Genomic DNA, 24,698 nt, shown 5'->3' on the forward strand with positions numbered 1-24,698 from the left:
ATTTTTCTGCCTTTTTTAACATTTGGCCTATTTGGGTTTTTAAGGTATTATTTTCTTCAATCTTTTTGTGTCTTCTTTACCAAACTGTTGACTATTTCTTGCATCATGTTCATTTTTTCTCTTCTTTGACCCAAAACTGCATATTGGCAAGAATTGTTAATCCACAGTAGTTATACTCAATGCCAGCAAAAGATCCCTGTAATTTCTTTCTAAGCAGGTATTTGACTCCTTTACCTTTGCTGGTTCTGAGAACTCTGAAAGTTACTTTGGAATCTCTTCCCTTGCACTCTGGGCCGTCACCCACTCAGATGTTACAGGTCTCTTCTGATGACTTCCTGAATTTTCCAGGGCCAGAAAAGTGTCTCATCCTGATCTTATATTGGCTTTGCTGCTCCAAAATTTAATTTGTTTTGTTTTGAAGCTGTTTGAGGAGAATGTTAAAGTTCAGATAAGTTGCCTCTAATTCATCATTTTCTAAAGCTGTCTTTCATTAATAAGTAACCAGAAACCTACTTTAAAAATGAACAGTGAAGGCAGTTAGATTTCCTAATTACCCAGAAAAAAAAAAAAAAACAACAACAACTAATGTTAGGGGAGGCAGAGATTAACAAATGACAATAGGAAAATATGCAAGAATTTTCCTGAAGAATGTTTTTGGACCTTAGGGAAATGAACAGTATGGAGAATATAATAATTGGTTATCACAGCAGATAGTAAAAGAGTCTCAAGTTTTCTTATTACTATTGTGCCCTCCAACCTACTCCCAATAATACTTTCTAAGAATTTATCTTCTCATTTTGAGAAATCAAAAACTGGGTAAGCTTTGAACTTGGGCAATTTTGCAAGAAAATTTAAACAAGTAAATGAAACTTTTGAACAATGACTCATGAAGATTGGTCTATTGGGATAATTTTAAGTATTTGTTTGTAGAATTCCATTAACTGTGAGAGTTTACAGATGATTTGCTATTACAAAATCAAATGAATTAATTGAAGACTCTTTTTTTTTTCCTTTTGATATAGAAAAAGTAGGAAACCTTGCAGACCAGTACCTACAAATATGAATTATAATCAGTTATGTCATTTTTATCAGAAATCTGAAAATGAGGAGCTTAAATTTTAGAAGACATGGAGATGAGAAAGAGAAATTCTATTCAAAATAACTATACAATGTATAAAATGTTTGAATGTTTATCTACCAAAATATACAGGGTAACTAAGGGAATGTAATCATAAATCACTCTTTATAAAAATAAATATGGAACAAAATAGTTAAGAGAAATATTAATTGTTCATGTGTAGGATGATCCAAAATAATAAAAATGACAATATCTAAATAATTCTGTTGTGCAGTGCCATAGCAATCAAACTACAAAAAAGTTAATTTGAAAGAAAAAAAAACCTCGTCATTATTTTCAAACGAGGTGTTTGTAAAAGGAAATACAGAGATGGACCAGTAGTTAAACAAACTAGAAGTAAAGAAAAGGTTTTTTTTTAAGACTGGGAAAAAAAGAGAGATGAAAGATGAAGCAAGGTGACTTCTAAGAATTCTTCAACCACTCATCCAATTTCTTGATTTCCTCACTACCCTGTTTACCCTGTTGTAGCTGGACGCAATCCCTCTTTTAAAAAGATCCACTTAGAAAGTAAACCGAGAGATGATAATCCAGGAATGCTTTTCTCAGAACAATGAGTAATAGTACTATTTTTTTTTAGTTGTTACAACATATTATTACTTTAAGTTTGTGGTCAATTAATATACCATCTTTTTTTATATATTTGAGTTTAATTATGTTTGCCTTGCAATTGTATTTCCTCTGAGCCCTAAAGTCAGCTCTGAGTTTAAGATTTCTGCTCTAAATCAGTCAAACTCACTAATTCAAAACTCCTAAGTATGGCTCTAATCAGATTCAAATGTAATTGAGAAATGTTTACATAAAATTACAATACAAAATAGATAATATTAACTTGTGGCTTCCTAAATTAAGAGCTGGCCCCCAGGGACTTATTTCTATTTGAGTTTGACAGCATTGTTGTAAGTGTCTTCAGCATCAATGATCAGAAGGTTGTATCTTGGTAGAATGAAAAAGATTGCTAGATTTGAAATTAAAGTACCTGGATTCAGTACTTCTTACTGCCTGTGTGACCTTAAGCAAGTGACTTAAATTCTGGGGCTGTTATTTTGTCTATGAAACAAGAATAAAGATTAAACTATTTATCTTTTGAGGTTTCTGTTAACTCTAAATTTATGATCTATGATTGACAAATGTGTTGTCCTGAGGCAGACAACCAGTGGTCACAAATAATTCCTTTCCCTATACTCCCTTCAATTGATGGTTTTCCTAAAATTCGCTGTTTGAGTGCTCTATATTTTATATTTAGGCTCTAAACCCCTGGGTGGCACCTCAGTTCCATCTTCTTTACTTGCATTCCACGCTGCATGCCTACTAAATTCTCTAATTTATAAAGTTTATCTGTCATAATCACTTTATCATTTATCCTGAAGCCTTTCTTGTTTCAGTTCCTCAATCTCTCTCCCTTTCATCAGCTCGATTTTCTGGCTTGTGGCCTCTATTTGTGAACTTTGCATCTTCTGCTCTCCGTGGTGTTACTGGAACCACAGATATTAATGCCACTGATACCCTCTACTGGCAGCAGTGAAATCTTTGTACTAACAGTTCTAGAAAATTACTCAGATTAATCATATATTATATTTCTCACCATTCACCACTTCTAGTCAAGAATCAGGTTATGTGCTTCCTAGAAAGCTAACCCCCAGAATCTGAGGGTGATAAGCAATTTAAGGTTGAGTTGTAGATGCTGGTTGTGGATTCCCCATACTATCATAATCTTGTGGTGATTTTTCTTTTTTCTGATCAAATTTATCTTTGCATTTCTCAAAAAAACAAAAAACACAAAACCTTCTTAGCTCTCCTTTTCCTCTCTCACAATCCATCTTATATTATTCTTGTCTTATGTATGTATAACTTTCCTTATTAGACTATAAATTGTGGAAAGTGTACTAGTGCTAGAGTAGACAACCTAGGATCTAATTCAACCTTTAATATTTATATTAACTGTTTAACTTAAGGTGGGGTACTTACCTTTCCGGGAACTAAGTTGCTTCATTTGTAAAATGAAAACAAATAGACTAGTTGGCCTGTGAGATTCTTTCTAGCTTTAAATCTATGATTCCATGACAAAGTAATTTTTACTGTATAAAGTGGGTACTTAATATATATCTGCTGTTGAACTGAAATGAATTTACTAAAAGGATGGATATAGAAATAAACAAGCATATCCCTGATGGAATATAATAATCATGAATTACTGGAGTCCTCGTTTTTTCAATTTTGAAAAATTAGTAAAGTGTATCTTAAGGACCCCAACATCAATTTGAAATCACATTAATAAGAATCAAACGTAGGTCAAGAGTCGGTAACCTCAGAGATCACCTAATCAAATAACCTCATTTTATAGCAAGTGTAAAATGAATTCAGAGAAGTTAAATGTCATTCTTAAAATCATATAGATGATATTTAGTACAGCCAGGACTGGAATCTAAAACCATTGATTTCCTCTCACTTCAAATCCAGAGCTCTACTTATTATTCTACATAACCTCCAGGTTGGTGTAAAGATGGTGAGAACCAAGGAGGAAAGCTACTAGAACTATACAGACTATATAGGATGAAGAGATTGGTCCAAATGCCACATGATAAGTGAGTATGCCTAAATTAGAACAATAGGGTTCTAAAGATACAGTTTGGGGGGGAGCCCTAAACACATTTGGAAACAAAAGGGACCAGTTTGTTGACTCAGAATATCAGGAAGACTGAGCCTTGATGGATGGATTAGATGGAATACATTCTGGTCAGGTTTCTGGGAACCAACTTAGAAAACTTGACTGGGCTTCTGAAGTAAATATTTTGATCTGCTCAATAAGATAGTGTAATAACAACAACATATTTAATAATAATCATAATAGCAGCTAGCATTTATGTAGTACTTAATTAAGCCTTTGCAAAGTGATTTACAAAATTTTCTCATTTTCTCCTTATAAAATCCGAGGTCCTATGTGCTATTATAATCCATCCTTATTTTATAGATGAGAAAATGGAGGCAAAGAGCAATTAATTCACTTGCCATGGATCATCTAGCTAGTAACTCTGTGGCTAGAACTGAATTTAGGTATTTCTGATTCCATGTCTGGCCCTCTGTTCATTGCACCACCTAGACACCACACATTCAATGGCTCCTCTCTTTTGCTCTCTGCATAATTTTGCAGAAATCTGGTATCCAGGGAATAGTGAGCAGATCTTGATACTCCCAATATTTCCCTGGCAGATCTGATCTAGTCCTTCTCATTTTCATAACATTGGATGTCCTGGTTCATTTATAAAAATATGAATAACAAAGTTTTTTTCTTGTTAAGTAGCCAAAAAGTGGAAAATAAGTGAGAATCCTCATACTAGGGAATAGCTAAACAAATAATAGTTTGTGAAGATAATGGAATATTGTAATCACAAAAAAATATGGATTATTATCAGATGAAAATGGATAACCTTTATGAACTTATATAAATCAGTCAACAGAATTAGGAAAACATTCTATTCAATGACAACATTATAGAGAAAAACAAGAAAAGTCAGTAGTCTGAAAGAATAAAAATGAAATACGTTATCCTGATAAGAACAGACTCAAGTTTTTAAAGCTTGCTACTTGAAAAGTAAATTAACCCAATTTTTAAAATCCTAAGGATTTTTCAACAAGTCTGCTATGAAGTTTCACTGATTCCTCTCATCAAAAAAGAACATTCTTTCACAATATTTTATATAGCACATGATTTTTAATTGTTATAAATGGTGCTTTTAAACTAAAAATTCCTGTGTAGATGTTATTTTTATTGTTTTGCCATAAATATTTTTGCATATAATAAAATATTTCCATACACAATCACCAGATTGACATGAGTCCATGTATTATTTAAATCTTTTTATCTCCATTATGTTTAACACAAAGTAAACACTTAATAAGTACTTGTTGAACTGCATTTATCAAACAAATATTATTATCTTCATTAGACTCAAACAACTAGATTTCAAAATAAAAGGGAAAGTAATATATTCAAACAAATAGCATTTTAATTATGCTATATACAGTCCCTATCAAAACAGAAAGTATGATCTGAACAATACATTTAGTTATGAAAAGTATCAACTGAAGCAAAATATAATAATATTCCACTTATTGACAGGTATTACTCATTACATGATTCATTTGTTGGAAATATTTTGAGAAAATAAAATTTATTTAAAAATTAAGTTTCCTTATATTTAACAGTTTTGTTTTTTTTTTTAATGTACCAATTATCAAGACATTTAAAATGCTGTCACTAAAACTTTATTTTAAAGATCTTGGAGTTAAGGAATGTATTTACTTTCACTGTAATTTTCTATGGGATTGGTGGAGAAAAGCTAGGGAGTTTAACATTGATATTAGATCTAAGTAAATTGTATTAGAATTTAAACAATACCAATCCCTTACTTTAAGAGATAAAGACAGAGAAGTCATTTTAAAAATGAGAAACATAACCTATGGTAAAATTATTTGAAATAGATCCTTATTAATTTCTCCAGACTTACTAAGTTTATTCTTTATTGTTTAGGTACCATGAGTCCTGCAGAAAATTTTGGAAAATTCTGGGAGTTTTCAAACACTTCAAAATATAGTGTATCTGTATAAATATAATTCCAATTCTAACTTCTAATAAATAACTTCTATAAATTCAATAAGACAAAAACTGGGTCACTGATTACAGGATTGAAAATTGGAAAAGACCTTTCAAAAAACTATTCCAACTCTCCCATTTTACAAATAAATAACTACAAATGAATAGTCAAAAGATTTGAAGTGATTTGCCAGGAGCACACAGGGAATAAGTAACAGAACTTAGGCTATCTAGTGGATGATATTTCCTTTGATAATTGGCCTTTTTACTTCCCACTGATTGTTTAAATGCAGTGAAGTTACAAGTCGGATGACTGTGATGAATTAAAAATAGAAGCTGAATCTGGAATAAAATGACTTTTCCTTATTTTAATATAAAATGGTGTTCCTTAAATTCTTGATTGTTGTATATTTTATAATTGTATATTGTTGTATATTTGTATAATATGTTGTATATTTTATCATTGAAACTCTCTTTTGAAAACTAATTACTAAAATTAATTTCCACATTATATATTTTATCAAATAATTACTAATAATAAATTATTAAATCAAGAGAAATTATTTAAATTAGTTATCAAAAGATGTTTCAATTATTTTAAGTACTTATTTTATGAGTTTAATAAAAAGCAACAAATGTGAATATTTCAACTTACAAAGAAAAAAATTTTAAATGGAGTTTTATTTAAAACTGTGAATTTTTGTTATGTACACTTTGGTTTTTCCCTACTATCTATAGTTTGGGTTGTTTTTGTTATGGTGGTGGTTGTTTATACATTCAAATTTGAATTTGTAATTCCAATACTAGCCTACGATTTGATGTCCATTTGTGAAATTCTTGTGTTTTCTTATTTTTATGTTCTTTCCTTGCTTCCTGTTTTTAATATAACTATCACTCCCCTCTATTCATTCCTAACTCATCCCCCATAAAAAGAGAAACAAAAGGTCTCCCTTATAACAAAAACTTCTAGTTACATAAAAAAATATATATCCCTAACTGCCTATATCTGAAAAGCATGCCTCATTCTGTATTCTGAATCTTTCAATGACTAGGTAGGAAGAATTCATTGGATTGATTCAAGTTCTTAAGTCTTTCACAGCTTATTCATCTTTATAATTTTGTAACCACTGATAAAAAAATATTCTTCTGGTTCTACTCACTTCGTTATGAGAATTCACAGTTTATAGAAGTCCTTTCTTTCAATTTTCTTTCAGCCTATTTATTACTTTCATCATCTCTTTTTTTCTTCCCTAATCGACAGGCAAACACTTTATTTCAATTTATTTCCTACAACAGAAATTATTGCTATGCATGTTTTTATGCATATAGGTCTTTTTTTTCTTTTATTTGATATCTTTGCTATATATGTCTAGTAGCAGTATCACTGGGTTTAATAAGTAAGCAGATTTTAGTGACTTTCAGATATATTTCTAAATTGTTTTCCAGAATACTTTAGAGATTAACCACCAATGCTTATTTTATAATTCTTTCAATAATTATCAGATTTTGCTGTTTTTCTCATGTTTTTGGTGAATATGAGGAAGAACCTCAGAGTAAATTTCAAGTGTATGTTTATTTGATTATTAGCATTTGTGATACTTTTTCATACAGTTGTTGATAGTTGCTTTTCTTAATTTGAGAACAATCTGTTTATATCCTTTTACTTAATATATGTTAACAGGTTTGGAACAATTCTCTGCATTTCTTGAATTTCAGATGAAAGGAAACAAATATTAAGTTCCTACTATCTAGATTACTCAGTGGAGAGTGAAAGGTCTGAGGTAATAGACCTGAATTCAAATTTAGCCTCAGACATTACATAACGTGTTTGCCTTAATTCACTGGAGAAAGGAATGGCATACCACTTCAGTATCTTTGCCAAAAAAATCCCAAAAGAAATCACAAAGAGCTGGACCCAGCTAAAAACAATTGAACAAAAACAGCGCTGTCAATATACAATCAGACCACTCATTTGTCAGATCAGCATCAGACACAATTGAACAACATTTCAAATACAGTGTGAAAAGGTTTAGAAATATTATCTAATTTAAATGTCAAAACAATCCTGGAATATAGTATTTTTTTTATTAACCCCATTTCACAATTGAGAAAATTAAGACAGACAGAAGTGAAGTGACACACCAAGGTCCAACAGCTAGTTATATCCAATGCTGCATCTGAATTAAAATCTTCCTGAGTGTGGCCCAGCGTGCTTGTCTATTGAATTGCCTCATTGACTATTTTTTGTTACTTCCAGTATCTAAGATATGTAGAATTCCTCTCTGCCCCGGCTTTCATTTCATGATTTGCCAAAAAGTAAGCAGTACACTAAGATCACAGATTTAGAGTTGGAAGATAAGAAAACATCTAATCTAACTCTATTATTTCATCAGTGTCAGATGGGCAGCCTCACCTAGCTAATAAAGGGTAAAGCTGGATCCAAATCCAGAGATCTCTCCACATTGCCACTCTTGGTTCAAACAAATCTCTTTATCTCTCAGAATCCCAATTTTCCCAGCCTAGGTGTTCCACTAAGGACACTTCTAAGATCACTTATGATTGTAGCCTTCTCTGAGGCTATCAAAAGAGTGTTCTATAACTCTATTGTGGTGATTATAGAATCTTAGATGCAAATATTTTTACAGATAAAATTCCTAGCCTCATAGAGTTTATTACTGAAACAGAATCTAAAAATAATCTTGACAAAAGGTCCTTATTTTTTCCCCTAAAAATTTGTAGCTCTCTTAATTATAATAGAAAAAAAGAAAAACTGGAAGCAATCTATATGTTCAATCACTGGACAATAGCTTAATAAATTATGGCATGTTAGTGTTATAAAATACAAGTCTATGAAAATAAACATAAAGAACACAAGAAAATATGAATGACAATAACTGATATAGAACAAGATCAGTTGAAATTGGCAACAATTAATGCACAGAACAAAAATAAATGTAATTTTATGTAATTCTCCAATACTCCATGACCACACACCACAACAGTGCTTTACAAAAACAATATCATCATTATCATCATAACAATAACTACAATAATGATAGCTAACATTTATATGATGTTTATTATATGCCAGGCACTAGATTAAGAACTTTATAATTATTATATCTTTTTTTATTCTCTACAACCTAACTGAAATCACACTCTAATGAGGGAAGACAACAGATTAAAAAGGAGCTGAAAAGGGGAGGGGGCAGGGTATCTGGGGATGTATGAAATCTGGCAGCAGGACTGGAAAATGATTTGAGGAGGTATGACTTATAGAATTCATTTCATTTTACAATATGATCAGTTTCTGGAGATCATAAAAGCCAAGAAAGTAGACAGGTAATAAGTGAGACTTCTGAGTAGCCCATATGCTTTTTTTTTCTCTTTCATTTATTAATCCAGAACTATATTTTCCAACAAACTTTTTACAATTTTCCCAAATGTCACCATTAAAATTAAGGATTATGAAAGTATAAGTTGACTTATTTGGAGGAGCTTGTCCAATGGTTCATAGAATTTATTTCTTTATCTTCTGCAGCAGATGTTGTTGCATAATTTTCACTTTCTTAAAAAGTCAATTTTACTTTTAATAGATAAAAATTCTTCACAGCAATGTGGAGTAATGTTTTAATGGCTTATTTTATGATGTACAAACTGCAATTACTCTAATAATGAGCTTCTGTTTAGTGAATATACTTAGTGAAAAATCTTATAGATTTTTTAGTATAACATCTAGCTACATAACAATTCGAAAATTGTAGTACATTTCTTACTTAAATCAATTTAAAAGGCCTGCATTATATATTCTAAAACTCAGCACAGCCTTTGACAATAAGTATGGATAGAAGTTATTGCTTTAAGAAACTTAAATGGGCAAATGACAATATATTTAACATCAAATATTATAACTTAAGAGAAAGGTATAACAAAAATTATCAAAGAAAGGATCCTTGCTAATGTTTAAATAATTCCCCTATAGCAATATCTTCTTCCTGGCTTAACATTATGAAATATAAAAATATTGTCTCATATTATTAGTAAATTTACTATATTATAATAGATAAAATAATACTATTATCTTGGGCAAGGCTATATTTAATCTCCGGGCTAGCTCTCTAGAGGACCTTGGGACTAGATAAAGTCCTTGTTCTTAGGGTGGAGAAGTGAAGGAGGTAGGAGAATTGCCATGTGGCTGGTCCAAGATGTAGTCTGGAGTCTGAAGTCTTCTGTGGCTGAGAGCTGCTGCTAAGGGCTGCAGCTAAGAGAGAGAGCCCTCTCTCCCTGGGACTCCCTTAAATACCGCAGCACAACTACATCCCCACAACACACTGGGCATGTGCAGCTGTAGAACATCACATCACCATATTACCTTAAGTATATGCCAACTAGATTGACCACATCATGATATTACATCAAGAATGTGCTTAGGGAACAACCATCTCACATCGAGTAGGTACTAAACTACAAGCACCCTGCTGTCCTAGATTCAAATACACCCTTTCAGAGTTTTGGCTCACTATAGCTAGATAGCTTGGTTAATTTTTTTTTTTTTAATACTGTATAAAGACACTTAGATCCAAAATCATTTTTCCCTTAAAATGTCCAGCTGCATGTCTGTTTAGAATTAACTGTGGTCTTCTATTTTAGAAAAATAGAGAAAAAGAGTTCATCAATTATCTCAAGAGAAAAATATGGTATGATTTGGAAATGGCTAGAATTTCAAAGAAAGAAAACAGGAAGAGGTGAGAAGGCAGCTTGGCATAGTAAGAGATCAAAGAGTTAGCACTAGAGCTCTCATCTAAATCTTAAAACAGCAGAAGAAAGAAAAATGAAAAGGCACTTCCCAAGCAGGTACATGGCACAATATCAGGAGGACCCGAATTCAATAAGGCCCAACAGACTTAATAGTTGTACAACCCTAAGCAAGTCATTTAAACCCCAATGTCCCTCCATAAAAAAGTCTTTTATTAGGAATATTGTCCTTAAATAGCAAAAGGACATTGAGAGAGAAGGCAGAAGGATCAAAGCAGCAAATCTAAGAAATCTGAGAATCATGGTGAAGTTAAGATGGCAGAGAGAAGCCCAAAAATTGCCTGAACTCTCCCCAGCTTCACTCAGAATCAACACATTTTAACAAATTTTGGAGTGACTGAACCTACAAACACTGGAGTGAAATAATTTTCCAGCTCAAGATATCTTGGAAGGACTTCAGGAAAGATTTTTCTCAACAGGACTGGGGAAGGTGGGGAGGAGGAAATACAGCACAGACACAGTACCTGAGGGGAATCTAGCAGGAGGATGTTAGCCAAAGTAGTTCAGGAATAGCCACACTGTCCTGGGTCAGAGGGCTAGAGGTTCAGCAAGCCAACTGTGAGGACTAGGATCCAGACACAGAAGGCAAATTGTGAGCCAAGAAACCCTGGCATTACAAGTAGTACTAGGCCAGGGTAATCCAGTGCAGCGGGAAAGTGGCAACACTACCAGCCCCAGCACAGTGAGAGGCCATTGTCCTCCTTCAAGGAATAAAAAATTTTGGGACAATCTCCCCTCTGCCCAAAAAGCAAAGATTCATTTTTTTAAATGAGTAAAAAAGGAAAAAGAATCCTGACCATAGAAAGTTACTATAGTGATAGAACAGATCAGAACCTTAGCCCAGAAGAGTACAGCAACAGCAATGTCTACATGTGAAGTCTCAAAAAGGGATATGAACTGCTCTCAAGCTCAAAAAAGGATTTTTAAAATCAAGTAAATGAGATAGAAGAAAAATAAGGAAAAGAAATGAGAACTATGCAGGAGAATTATGAAAGTTTAGAGGGAAAAGCCAACAGCTTGGAAAAGGAAGCACAGAAATTGACTTAAGAAAATAATTAGCTCCTTAAATATATATTTGCCAAAATGAAAAAAAAAATGTGAAAGAAAACAACTCCTTATAAAAACAGAACTGATAAAATGGGGGAAAAAATTCACTGAACAAAACAACTCCTTTAAAAGTACAATTGGCCAGATGGAAAGGAAGTTTAAAAAAAGTTTAGAGAAGAAAATAATTCATTAAAAATTAGAACTGAACAAATGGAAATGAATGAGACATCAAGTGTTGGAATCCTTACTAACTGTTAACTAATTAGAGTTGATCTAATCTTACAAGAAGATGTTTTGGGCAGAACCTGAAACCAGGTACTAAGTAGAACTAATTAATACAAGGCTTGTGTTCACACCTTTACTCATTGGAGTTCAATGAGTTCATACCTCCCTTGAAGCTCTTTGGGCCAGAGAGCACTATGGGAGAAAACCCATAATCCCTCTCTCTGGAAGGAGCATAAATAGGCCAATGGGCCAGTCGAAGAAGTTCTTCAGAGGAAGATGCTACAAGTCGAGATTTCACTGGAATGACATGAAGACTGGAGCTGGCTGGAGGCTGAAGAAAGCAGAGGCAGAGGCTGAAGGACCAGACCTTTGGATTTAAAGACATTTGGAGAGAGCTCTTGGAACCAAGCAGAGAGATAGGCCTCTAAGCTAACCGGGCTATATTGGAGATAATAAAAGATCTGAACTTTTATCACCTGGCTGCGTTTTGAGAAGAAAAAGCTCACCACATTTTGGCGCCCGGAACGTGGAGCTAACAGACTCCCCCCCCCCCCCAGTGGATTTCAGTGGAAAAGCTCCGATCCTGATTCAAGTGGAAAAGCCTCTGATCCTGATCCAGTGGAAAAGACTCTTCAACCCAGAAATTAGGGTGAGTGCAACAAAGAAATTTTGTTAGAAGAGTTAAAGTAGAATTTCATCTAAGATGGGACAGATATTTAGAAAACAGCCTGTTTCTGTTCAAGGAAAATGTTTAGAGAGCATTGTCAAAATTATGGAAAGCCAAGGTTTAATTATAATTTTGGAGCAGGTCACTGAACTTTTAGAAATTGTTAAATATATATGTCCTTGGTTTTCTACAGAAAAGGAATTAGATTTAGATGAATGGAAATTAATCGGAGAAAAACTGGGTGAATGCTACAGATCTAATTCAAACTCAATGCAGTGGACATTAGAAAGAGAGGATCTTTTTTATAATAGAAATGGACCTGACTCAATTTCCAAAGACATAATTAATACATATAATGTAATACAATTGGCTATAAGAAGTTATTTAAGTGATAGAATGATGAAAAGGAAAGTACAGGAGGAAGAAGTGCCAACTTTACTAGGTGAAAAGGAGGATGAATCAGATGAGAATGGAGTTAATTACAATTCTGAGTATGATACTTCACAGCAGGAGGAATTAGGTGATTCCACATCTCATGACCCTCCCCCCGCAATTAACCCTTCATGGGTGGAACAAGGGGGAGGGAGAGAGACAGAAACACAGTCAGCTTTTCCTGTAAAGCAGAATTTAACAAGATTAGAAAAAGCATTAATTAAGGCAAAAAATGAAGGAGAAGATATATCTGATTTTATAAATGCATATCCTGTGATTGAAGAGCTCAACTCCTCAGGTCAAAAAGAGAGAAAATACACTGCTTTTAATTTGGGAAAAATTAAAGATTTGAAAAAGGGTTGCACTCTTTATGGGGCTACATCATCTTATGTGAAGATGTTACTAGATAATTTGTCTTATTAAATCCTAACCCCGAATGACTGGAAATCCATAACGAAAACTTGTCTAGAACCGGGACAAAATTTATTGTGGCTTTCAGAGTTTCATGAATTATGTAGGATTCAAGCCCAACGCAATAGGCAAACAGGAGCTATTGTACAAGTTGCTTTTGACCAACTAGCTGGTGAAGGTCAGTATGCAGAGAGTTCAGAACAGATTTATTATCCCATAACAGTGTATGAGCAAATTTCTAAGGCTGCAATAAAAGCTTGGAATTCTCTCCCTGGACAGAAAGATGGAAATAATGCTTTCACAAAAATAGAGCAAGGTCCCAATGAACCTTTTGCAGATTTTGTGGGACGTTTACAAACAGCTGTAATAAGAACCATTGGAGACAATGCAGCAACAGAAATAATGACTAGACATTTGGCTAAGGAAAATGCCAATGAGATTTGCAAGAGAATTATATGGGGGCTAGACAAAAATGCTCCTTTAGAAGAAATCATTAGACGCTGTGCCACAGTGGGCACAAATGCTTATTATGTCCAGACTATGATGAACATGGAAAGACAAGGTCCTTCTTGGCAAAGGAATTCTAGAGAAACTCGTCGATGTTTTCAGTGCGGAAAAATTGGACATTTGAGAGCTCATTGTAGATATGGAGATAGAGTGAGAAGACAGGGTGAGAGAAAACCCAAAACCCCATGTCCAAAATGTAACCGAGGCTTTCACTGGGCCTCTAAATGTATATTGACCCAGAGGAATGAGAGGCAGGGCCCAGCTCTAAAGTATCAATCAAAGGACAGGTGGGGCATGATAGCAGCTGAGGTTACACCCAGAGAGACTTTAGAAATTCAGAACTCTGATGTCATCAACCAACAGAAAAGCAATCAGGATTACAGTTGGGAAGAATACAGGCCTTTTAAGACAACAAGACAATATCCAATGCAAACAGCTCCAATGTAATTACCAGATGATGAGGAGAAATCCCAAAAGTGGTAAATAGAAGAGAATTAGATAGGTTAACTGCTTGGGGAAGAGGATCTGCTTATATTTCCACAAGTGGAAAAGGAATCAGATGGCTAACAATGAGACTGTCAAAAGAACTTTAAAATCTTCAGCTTTCAGTTCCTGAAAAACCAGCAAGAATCACTGGATTCCCTGAGATGAAAAATTGTTGATGAGACTTTTGCAGTACTTCAGAGCTTACAGGAATTATTAGATTCCTGGCGCATGAACTAATGGACAATGGATTCCTTATGGACTATTTCTAGGACTTATGGACATTTGTAAATTTTCAGGTCGATTTATGTTGTTACATTACTACTAGCCTGTGTTATATTACTATGTGCTTATGTATTTTCAGCAATTGCAAGAATCATTGGATTTCTTGAGATGAAAGATTGTTGATGAGACTTTTGCAGTAGTTAAATTTTCATGTTGATTCATGTTATTTGTTACATTACCACTAGCCTGTGTTATATTGCTGTGTGCTTTTGTAAATTATGTATAATGCCTCCCATATTGATGGATTTATGTATACCATGTATATCTGTTACAAAGTTCTGGCCCATATTGATGGATTTATGTGTACCCCCTCAGAAACCCCCTATGTTTTAAAACAAAAGAAAGGGGGAGATGTTGGAATCCTTACTAACTGTTAACTAATTAGAGTTGATCTAATCTTACAAGAAGATGTTTTGGGCAGAACCTGAAACAAGGTACTAAGTAGAACTAATTAATACAAGGCTTGTGTTCACACCTTTACTCATTGGAGTTCAATGAGTTCATACCTCCCTTGAAGCTCTTTAGGCCAGAGAGCACTATGGGAGAAAACCCATAATCCCTCTCTCTGGAAGGAGCATAAATAGGCCAATGGGCCAGTCGAAGAAGTTCTTCAGAGGAAGACGCTACAAGTCGAGATTTCACCGGAATGACATGAAGACTGGAGCTGGCTGGAGGCTGAAGAAAGCAGAGGCAGAGGCTGAAGGACCAGACCTTTGGATTTAAAGACATTTGGAGAGAGCTCTTGGAACCAAGCAGAGAGATAGGCCTCTAAGCTAACCGGGCTATATTGGAGATAATAAAATATCTGAACTTTTATCACCTGGCTGTGTTTTGAGAAGAAAAAGCTCACCACATTTTGGCGCCCAACGTGGGGCCGATTCAGATCCATCTGAACTAGATCACAACAATCAAGAATCAGTCAAAATTTTAAAAATGAAAATATAGAAGAAAAATGAAAAATACCTCATTGGAAAACAACCTACTTGGAAAACAGATCCAGGAAAGATCATCTAAGAATGTTTATATCCCTACATAGGAAGATAATACTTGTAACTCTTGAAAAACTATATCTTCTTCAAAGCATTTATAAGAAGTACACATAGATAGTGTGGTTATAAATTGACTTTAATGTAATCATATAAAAAAGAAATTATGGAGTGGGAAAAGTTTTGTGCTGGGAGAAAAGAAAGGGAAAGTTAAATGGGGTAAATTATATCATAAGAAGAGGCACAAAAGATCTTTTACAGTAGAACGAAAGAAGAAAGAGGGATGAGCATTGTTTGAGCCTTAATATCATTGGATTTGGCTCAAAGACATAACATATATATTCATTTTGGTATAGAAATCTGGTATAGTGAGTCACCCTAAAGAGAAGTAGCAGGGGGAAAGGAAAAAGAAAAGTGTACAACTTTTAAAAGGGAGGACAAAAAATAAAAGGGGAAAGGGATAACAAAAGGACTGTAAAAGGGGAAGGAAGATTGAGGAAAGTGGGTCAGAAGCAAAACATTGATGAGAAGGAAAAGGATGAAAGGAGAGAAGAAAGTAGGGAGAAAAGAAAGGAAAATAGAATAGTGAGAAATATAGAGTTAGAAATCTTAACTATGAATGTGAATGGAATGAACTCTCACATAAAATGGAAGCAGAGAGCCAAGTGGCTTAAAAGCCAGAATCCTACAACAGAAACTTTAGAAGAAACATAATCGAAGCAAAGAAATACATATAGAGTAAAGGTAAAAAACTGAAGCAGAATATAGTATGCTTCATCTGAAGTAAAATTAAAAAAAAAAAAAAAAAAAAAAAAACAAAAAACAGGGGTAGCAATCCTGATCTCAGATCAAGAAAAAAAAAAAATTAAGAGAAAAGGAAGAAAACTACATCTTGCTAAAGGGTACCATAGATAATGAAGTATTGTCAATACTAAACATATATGTACTACATGATAGATCATTCAAATTTTTAGAGAAGTAAGTTGCAGGAAGAAATAGACAGCAAACTATATCAGATCTCAACTTCCATTACTCAAGTAAATCAAATGAAAATAAACAAGAAGAAATGAGGAAAGAAATATATCTTTTTCTCAGTGGTTTAGGAAACCTACACAAAAATTAATCAAATGCAAAAAAAAGGAGAAAGATTAAATACTTTCAATAAAATTCAATTCAATAAAATAATTTCAGATCATGATACAATTAAAATTTGGGGTAATAATGGACCATGGAAAAATACACCAAAAATTAATTGAAAACTAAATAATCTAATCCTAAAGAATGGGTAGGTCAAACAATAATACATAGAAATAATCAATAATTCTATTGAAGAAAATGACAATAATGAGACAACATACTAAAATATATAGGATGCAGCCAAAGCTGTTCTTAGGGGAAATTTTATTTTTCTAGATGCTTGTATGAATAAAATGGAGCAATAAGATATCAATGAGTTGGGCACGCAAACAAAAAAAATGAGAAAAAATAAAAAATCCCAAATTAAATATCAAATTAAAAATTCTGAAAATCAGAGGAAAGATTAATCAAATTGAAAGTGAGAAAACCATTGAACTAAGAATTAGTTTTATGAAGAAAACTTTAGTTCATTTGATTAGAAAAAGGAAAGAAGAAAAGTAAAATAACCTATTTCAAAAATGAAGAGGGTAAATTTAGCACCAATAAAAAGGCAATTAAAGCAATAATTAGAAGCCAATGTTTTGATCCAGAGAATCGACTACTAGTCAAAAGCTCTAAGGAAGTCAATGATAAAAATCATAAACAAAATCCATATAATAGCACTGTTTGTAATAACAAAGAAAAGGAAACAAAGCACATGCCAACAGATTTGGGAATGACTAAGTAAATTGTAAAATATAAGTAAAGCAGAATATATAACTATACTAAAAGAAAATGTGAATATAAATAATTCAGACAGCAGGAAAACAAATGAACTTATGTTCAGTTAAATATGTAGAATCATAAAATAAGTCACACAATTGACTATATTACTATAAATGAAAAGAACAACAAAATGAGTGATTTTATTTCAGATTTTTTTGCCTCAATATTCATTAGGGAAATTGATCTATAATTTTCTTGTTCTATTTTCATCTTACCTGGCCCATAATCACTCAGATAGTGTATTTCTAAAATATAATTTGAATCCACATTTTCCTGGTTTCAAGACTAATTCTCTAAATATTATTCCCAGCATGTATGTATGTGTATGTATATGTATATATACATATAGATACATATATATATATATATATATACACACACACACAAACAATTAATAAGAAGTACAAATCAAAAAAAAAAAAAACTCTGAAATTTCTTCTTACAAGCAGAAAATTGGCAAAGATGACAAAGAATAAGAATAGTCAGTGTTACAAGGATTGTGGAAAAATAGGCACATAATTGGTGGGACTATTTGGTCCAACCATTCCACAAAAAAATTAGCTAAGCAAAAAAAGTAAGTAACTTGCCAAAGTCTTTAATTGGGAGAATGCACTACTAGTCAAAAGCCCTAAGAAAGTCAATGATAAAAATTATAAATAAAATACATATAATAGTACTATTTGTAATAACAAAGAACAAGAAAAGGTAGATGCCAATAGATTTGGTAATGACAAAGTAAACTATAGTATATAAATGAAACAGAACATAACTATGCTAAAAGAAAACATGAATATAAATAATTCAGACAGCAGGAAGACATGAATTTGTGTACAGTTAAATATGTAGAATCATAAAACAAAACACCCAATGAGTATATTAATGTATGTGAAGAGAGCAACAAAATACTTGAAACTAAATACTGTGAAATTATAATGGCCAAACTAAGATCCAAAGGACAAAAATGAAAATGTTCCTTTCCTCACTCCTTTCTATTTCTTTGTAGAGGTGAGGGTGAAGAGAGATACCTAGAGTAATGGAATTCTACATATGCCAGACTCTTTCATTGTGTTAGTTCTGTTATACTTTTCCCCCCTTCTTTTTTATTATTTATTATAAAGGAAGGATAAGGAAGTAAATGCAGATGAAATAAAAACAAGGTGAATAATTTTAAAATAAAATGATTAAAAAAAAACACACACATACACTTAGTCCATTGCCTAAGTACTCTAGAAGTGGGTAGAGTAGCAGGTGAACCAGACTGATGCTTCAAGGAATTCGTTCCATTTTTGTGGCCTCAATTATAAAATGTCTATCTAGCAAGGCAGGTACATGAGAGAATATACCTAAATTCTTACTTTCTAAAGGGAGGAGATCGGCATCAAAGTGATTAGTTAGTGTGGAAACGAAATGCAGTACAATTTTATATCTTTTTAATTTAGAAGCTCTGTTCCTTTATCTTTTTTTAATTGCATTTTGTGATTCATGGACATTTTCTTACATTTTACCTCTTGAGCCTAAATCACTGAACTGGTATAGGTTAGTCCTGACCTACAATACCTGCTTTATAATACAATATGAAGTTAGGAAAAAAGGGAAAAGCAGAGATATGGTTCAGTTTGCATAATAAGTTTTTCACAATATGGAAATGCTCAAGTCTACTAAATGCCACATTTAAGCAAATTAGCTGCCACATACAGGAACATAAATAGACAATAGGTACAAAGACAGAAGAGTTGGTGTTAATAATGTTAGTTGTCAAGAAGGCAACCCTTTAAATAATTTCTGAAATAATTTTATTGTTGATGAAGGAAAAATAATATGTAAAATATGATCTGAATAAAACTGTTTAGAAAATCATCTAAATACAAAGTTCAGACATTAAAAATGTAAAGTTATATTTCAAATAATTTGAAACCTTTAAAATGACATGATTCAAGAATCATTTATGTATTGTTTTAACAAGAACTATTACTTATGTGTGTTTGTTGTAATTTTTACTCTATGATTAACTTTAAAAATTTTCAGATTTTTAGAAACAGAATATCTTAAAATTTTTAGTGTCCAAGTAGATTGTTGCACTTAATAACTAACACAATACTCCTTGTTAAATTTCCACATTAATTTTAAAATGCTACAAAAAACATAATTTTAATAACATAAATGACTAAAGTGTTCACAAAAGTTTTGTACTTGCTAAACAAATGTTCATTATGTTCTTTTAAATCAATATTAAATCAAGAAAAATTGCTAAACCATTTATTTAAAACGACATTTCATAAAATGTTTTTAAAAGATACTATTTTAAGCAAAATAATTTTGTAAACTTCGATTTTTAGCAATATTAATAGTCAGGGCAGAGGGTCATAAACATTTTGATACTAAGAGCAATTTATTTTACATCCTTTAATAATAGAGTCAGAGAAAAAGCAGATGTAAAATAGAGACAGAAAAAATTCAGGTTAAAAAAAAACAGTCAACACCAATGCAGCAGCTTTGCGCTACTCATCTAATCACTTATTATAAAAGTTATACCTGCAGCAATTTTAAACTTCACATATCTAGAAATTATTTTTATCTTACTCTGAGATTAAAAAGAATCCATGACACCTGACCAATAACTTGAAGCTCCAAAGTCAAATTTCCAAGAAGCAGAAATTAAATCAACAGAGACTTTACTGGAACAGGTATGTTTTAAGAAAACTGTACTAAGGGTTTTTAGTATATGAATAGGATATTTGACATATATTTGTATGTGATCATTTCCATGTTTTTGTTGAGAACATAGTCTTTCTTCCACATATGAAAATACAAAACCAAGCAATCATTCACAACTCTTTTACTCTCTTCTAATAGTCCCACATTCAGTCAATTGCCAGTTCTTGTTAATTCTCCTACCTTTCTTGCATACTTTTTCATTTCTACAACCATACTATAGTCATCATAATTCAAGCCCATATCACCTCATATCTTTACTGAAGTGATAGTTTATTAATTTATCTCCTTGCATTTAGCCTGCACTCTTTTGAATCTATATTCACACAGCTACCAAAGTATATTCCTAAAGCAATATCATCTAAACATAACCATTCATTTCACTTTCTACCATTTTAGTGGTTCCCTACTACATTTAGGATAAAAATGTAAGATCCTCTGTTTAGAATGTAAAATCTTTCATAGTCTGCCCTATTTTTCAGTTGACTACATATACTCCCCTTTTTCGCATGTTATCATTCAATCAAATAGCTTACTTACTCTTCTTTATACATGGTATTTCTTTCCCCACTCATATGACTTTACATAGGCTGTTCTTATTTCCTAGAATATTCTGTCTCCTCACTTCTGCCTCTTAAAAACCCTCATTTCTTTCAAGGCTAAGCTTGAGTTCCTAAAAGGACTTTCTTAATTCTCCTAGTTATTAGTGCCCCCCCCCGAATTACTTGGTATCTCTTTTGTTCATATTTTAATTTATTTATCAACATTCATGTTGTTCCCTTCCTCAGTGTAATGTAATATCGCTGAGGTCAATGACTATTTCATCTTTGTCTCTGTATGCCTGCTACTTGTCACAGTCCTGGCACCTAAGAAATGCTTGTGGAATTCGGTGATCTCCCCATTTTTCAAGAATCAGGTCAGTGTCCCTTTCTTTATGAAGTATTTGATTTTACCTAAAATTATCTTTTTCTTTCCCTGAATAGCTGTAATACTTTAACTATCTTATTGCAGTTTCCTTTTTTTTTTCTTTTGCACTGGAGTACATCCATTATCCTTACTAGACTATAAGCTTCTTATTGACAAGCACCGTGTCTTATTCATCTTTCTATTCCCCAAAGTACCTAGCATAGTGCCGTGTAGAGAGAAGCTCAAGAAATGTTTGAATGAATAAATTTATGAAAAGTTTCAAAGACAGATATTCCATTACCAGCATTAAATATTTATTCAGCATCCACAGAATATGTTGCACAATATTCACACCTTAAAGTTCATAGTTCGAGTTTAACATGATCATTTCTCTAAAAGAGCTTACAATTTTGTGAAACAGCTTATACTTTAGTTTTATATGCATCATGTAAAGAATTTAGCCATAAAATAATATAATTTATAATTTGAAAAGAAAATTCAATAAACTTTAATATTTAGTGCCACACCTGTTGCCAAATTCTTAGGCTAGTTATCTATGAAATTCATAAACTTCTACAAAAACTTGATATTCTGATAGCTAAAATTATTGTAAGGTAAAGAAATAGTTAAATAGCAGCAAAAGGCTAATTATACTGGGCTAATTTCCTTTTGTCTACAAGAAAAGAAAGTTTTCTTTCATTGACAGATTGAGTATAATAATATGTGAATTATAAGATCAAAGAAGCAAACTGTATGTTTTCTAAAATATGAGTTTCCTTCTCCAAGTTTTATACTGACTGTATCTAAAAGAGCTGTGTGAAGGGATCAGCATTAAGCCCAAAGGACAGGCAATGCACAGCAAGAAAGAAAGCAATTCCCTCGTGTCTTCTGCAGGTCACTACCAAGGACCATGTTAGCAGATCCACACCAGACCCTTAACAGGCAGCTCTGCTGCTACCAGTAATTAGCTTGGACAGCTCAGGCTCCAAGAGTAGCAGCAAGGCTACACAATAATGAGCTCAGCTGGGATTAGCAGGACAGGGCAGGGAACCAAGAGAGCTGAGGCATTCTGCATTGCGTATGTATCAAGGAGATCAAACAAGGATGGCTGGCTAGGTTATCCCCTCACCACCTCATTCCAAAAATGAAGCACGGCAGTGTGTAAAATACAGGCTAATGAAGAGCGACACCTCCAACAGATGAGAGCCACATTAATTAACACAATCCCTAGATCATGTTATACAGTTTCTGTTAGTAGTAGCAAACGTACAACTTGTCACTGCATTATGAAAAAAGCCAGTGGTTTTTTTCTTTTCTTTTTGTTGGTAAAAAGGAGATGGTATAATCTTCAAATTATGTAAGGCCTGTCTCTAGTGGCCTTCGAGCCATATAAAAACCTCCCCAAATGTTGTTCCACATACATATAGTTGAAAAAAGAAAACTCACTTTTCAATCAATAGCTTCTGGTGCTCCCTTTTGAAATATATTAGCTCATTCCATAAAGCATTAGAATCTTCTTGTAAGAACTGCTGGGACTCTCTTCTCCTCATTTGTTTGTTTCTGTCAGTCCTATTTCATAATCAAGATGTTTTATTATTTTTCTACTGTTTAAAATCTAGAAAAACATACATCTTTGAACTTTAAAAATCCATTAGATATAGTCTTAAAAAGTAATATGAATGCAGTTTTGATTGAATAGTACTTCAAAAACCTGGTATGTTTAAATTAAAGATCTAAAATAATTTCATAAAGCTGGACTGCTGGTATGAAAGCAGAGCTCTTAATATGACATATGGCAGTACTGGGTCTATCTCTCAAATTCTGCCAATAGAAAAATGTACATTGTAGAGATGTCGCAGTCTCCAAGAAAGGTTATAAGCTATCAACTAATCCTAACATATGTTGCCAACGAATCTGTAAGTGGTATAAATATCCAGTCTTAAAAGCAAGCTGTTAGGTATTCATATGTTGGAAAATAAGCCACCAAGTTATCAGAACCTTGAAAAGTTATGTGCTTAGAGTAGTAGATATTTTTTCTCTAATTTACACTTTGTTTTTACACAGGTTTAATTTGATAACACTTTCCTTCTACCAGGAGAAATAATTAAAAAGTAGTACAATCAGAACTTTCTCTAGGATGAGCAAATTTTATCAATAGACAATAGAAATTTCCATTTGAATCTCAGTTTTCAAGGAATAAAAATCAACTCTTGGTTTATAATTTGGAAAAGTGCTGTACTGGACAATTTAGAAATGTTATTTCTACATACAGGCAAACAATGTGTACCATTAACGCTGCCCTGAAGGATCTCTCACAAAAGAAGAGAGTATACTACATTTTCTGTGCTCATTCAGTCCCTTGCCCTCTGTTGATACCGTTAACAAGGGAGCCACTTAACTACTAACTGAGATCTGAACACCTGTTCACAGCAATTGAACTGAGCCCACCAACTCATTCAGATAGCTAAAGAACAAACCAATGAATGCTTAACATTTTCAACACACACTATATTAAACAAAATTTCAAACTGTTAACTATAAGTTATGGATCACATGAACCTCTTGTCTTTATATTTTAAAGGTCCAGATTTTAATTTTTCCTCTTTTTATAAAAATAATAATCATATGTAATGCTATTTAAAATTATATATTTTTATTAAATCCATATACAAAGACACTTAAAGCTAAAATAAGTAAATCATAATTTCCAACTGTTAAATAACATCAATAGCATTTCACAATATTAAAGACTGCCTTATATATTTTGTCATGCTCCATATTATCTACTTAAGATTCACATAGAAAAAAATTTCTATCAAATAATATTACAAAATCTACTAAGAACACTTAAAATGCTGTTGTATTCCATTTAATATTTAGGGGAGGTATTTTTTTATGAGCTATGTAACTCACTTGCTATAGTTTTCCTCCAACTGTTTTAATTGCTCTTTTACTGCTCTGTAGTTGGTCTGTAACATCTGCATCCTTTCTTTGCGTTTTTCATGGGCATCTCTTAGTTCATCATTTTCTTGGATCTATAGAACACAAAGAAGTAAATACAAGAGTCTGGTTAAAGATATTAATATTATATTTCAAATAAAAAGAGCATAATCAAGTTGCAATTTAAAACAAATGATTAAATAATCATAAATGCACTATCAATTAACAAACTTAAGGAGACAAACGAAAATTGTTCTTATCAGGTATAAAACTGCTTTGTTACTTAATAAATTTGGTAAGTCAGTAGGTCATCCATCATGTTTTTTAAACAATTATAAGAATTTGCTGCAAAATTGTCAAAGTCTTTCAATAAGAATGATGGCATAATTAGTTATGTTACAGAATATTTTTCTATTTTTTCTTAAGAATTTGTTAGTACAAAGGAGGCAGACCCAATAATTTTTCTTATTATAAATAAATAAGCCCCATTCTTCAGTCTACAAATTAAAGACTATCATAAACTAGATTCAACAAGGATAATTTTCTTCTACAAAAGAAATCCATTAATTAGCAAGTACTTATTAAGTGCTTACTAGATACCAGGTACAGTATCTTGCTGGGTACAAGAGACACAAGTACATGTAATGAAAC

General features: G+C 32.6%; 1 protein-coding gene across 1 annotated transcript in view; it reads right to left on the reverse strand.

Annotated features, from left to right (window-relative positions):
- The window catches only part of CNTLN (centlein), a 446,067-nt gene that overhangs the window by 179,160 nt on the left and 242,209 nt on the right, over positions 1-24,698 (reverse strand). The window contains exons 12-13 of the mRNA XM_051970804.1: positions 24,021-24,142; positions 22,554-22,676 (exon numbers count right to left, since the gene is read on the reverse strand). Coding sequence (XP_051826764.1) covers positions 22,554-22,676; positions 24,021-24,142 — 245 coding nt within the window. The remainder of the gene's footprint in view (positions 1-22,553; positions 22,677-24,020; positions 24,143-24,698) is intronic.

Source organism: Antechinus flavipes, chromosome 1, assembly GCF_016432865.1.
Source record: "Antechinus flavipes isolate AdamAnt ecotype Samford, QLD, Australia chromosome 1, AdamAnt_v2, whole genome shotgun sequence".
NCBI classification, from domain to species: Eukaryota; Metazoa; Chordata; class Mammalia; order Dasyuromorphia; family Dasyuridae; genus Antechinus; species Antechinus flavipes.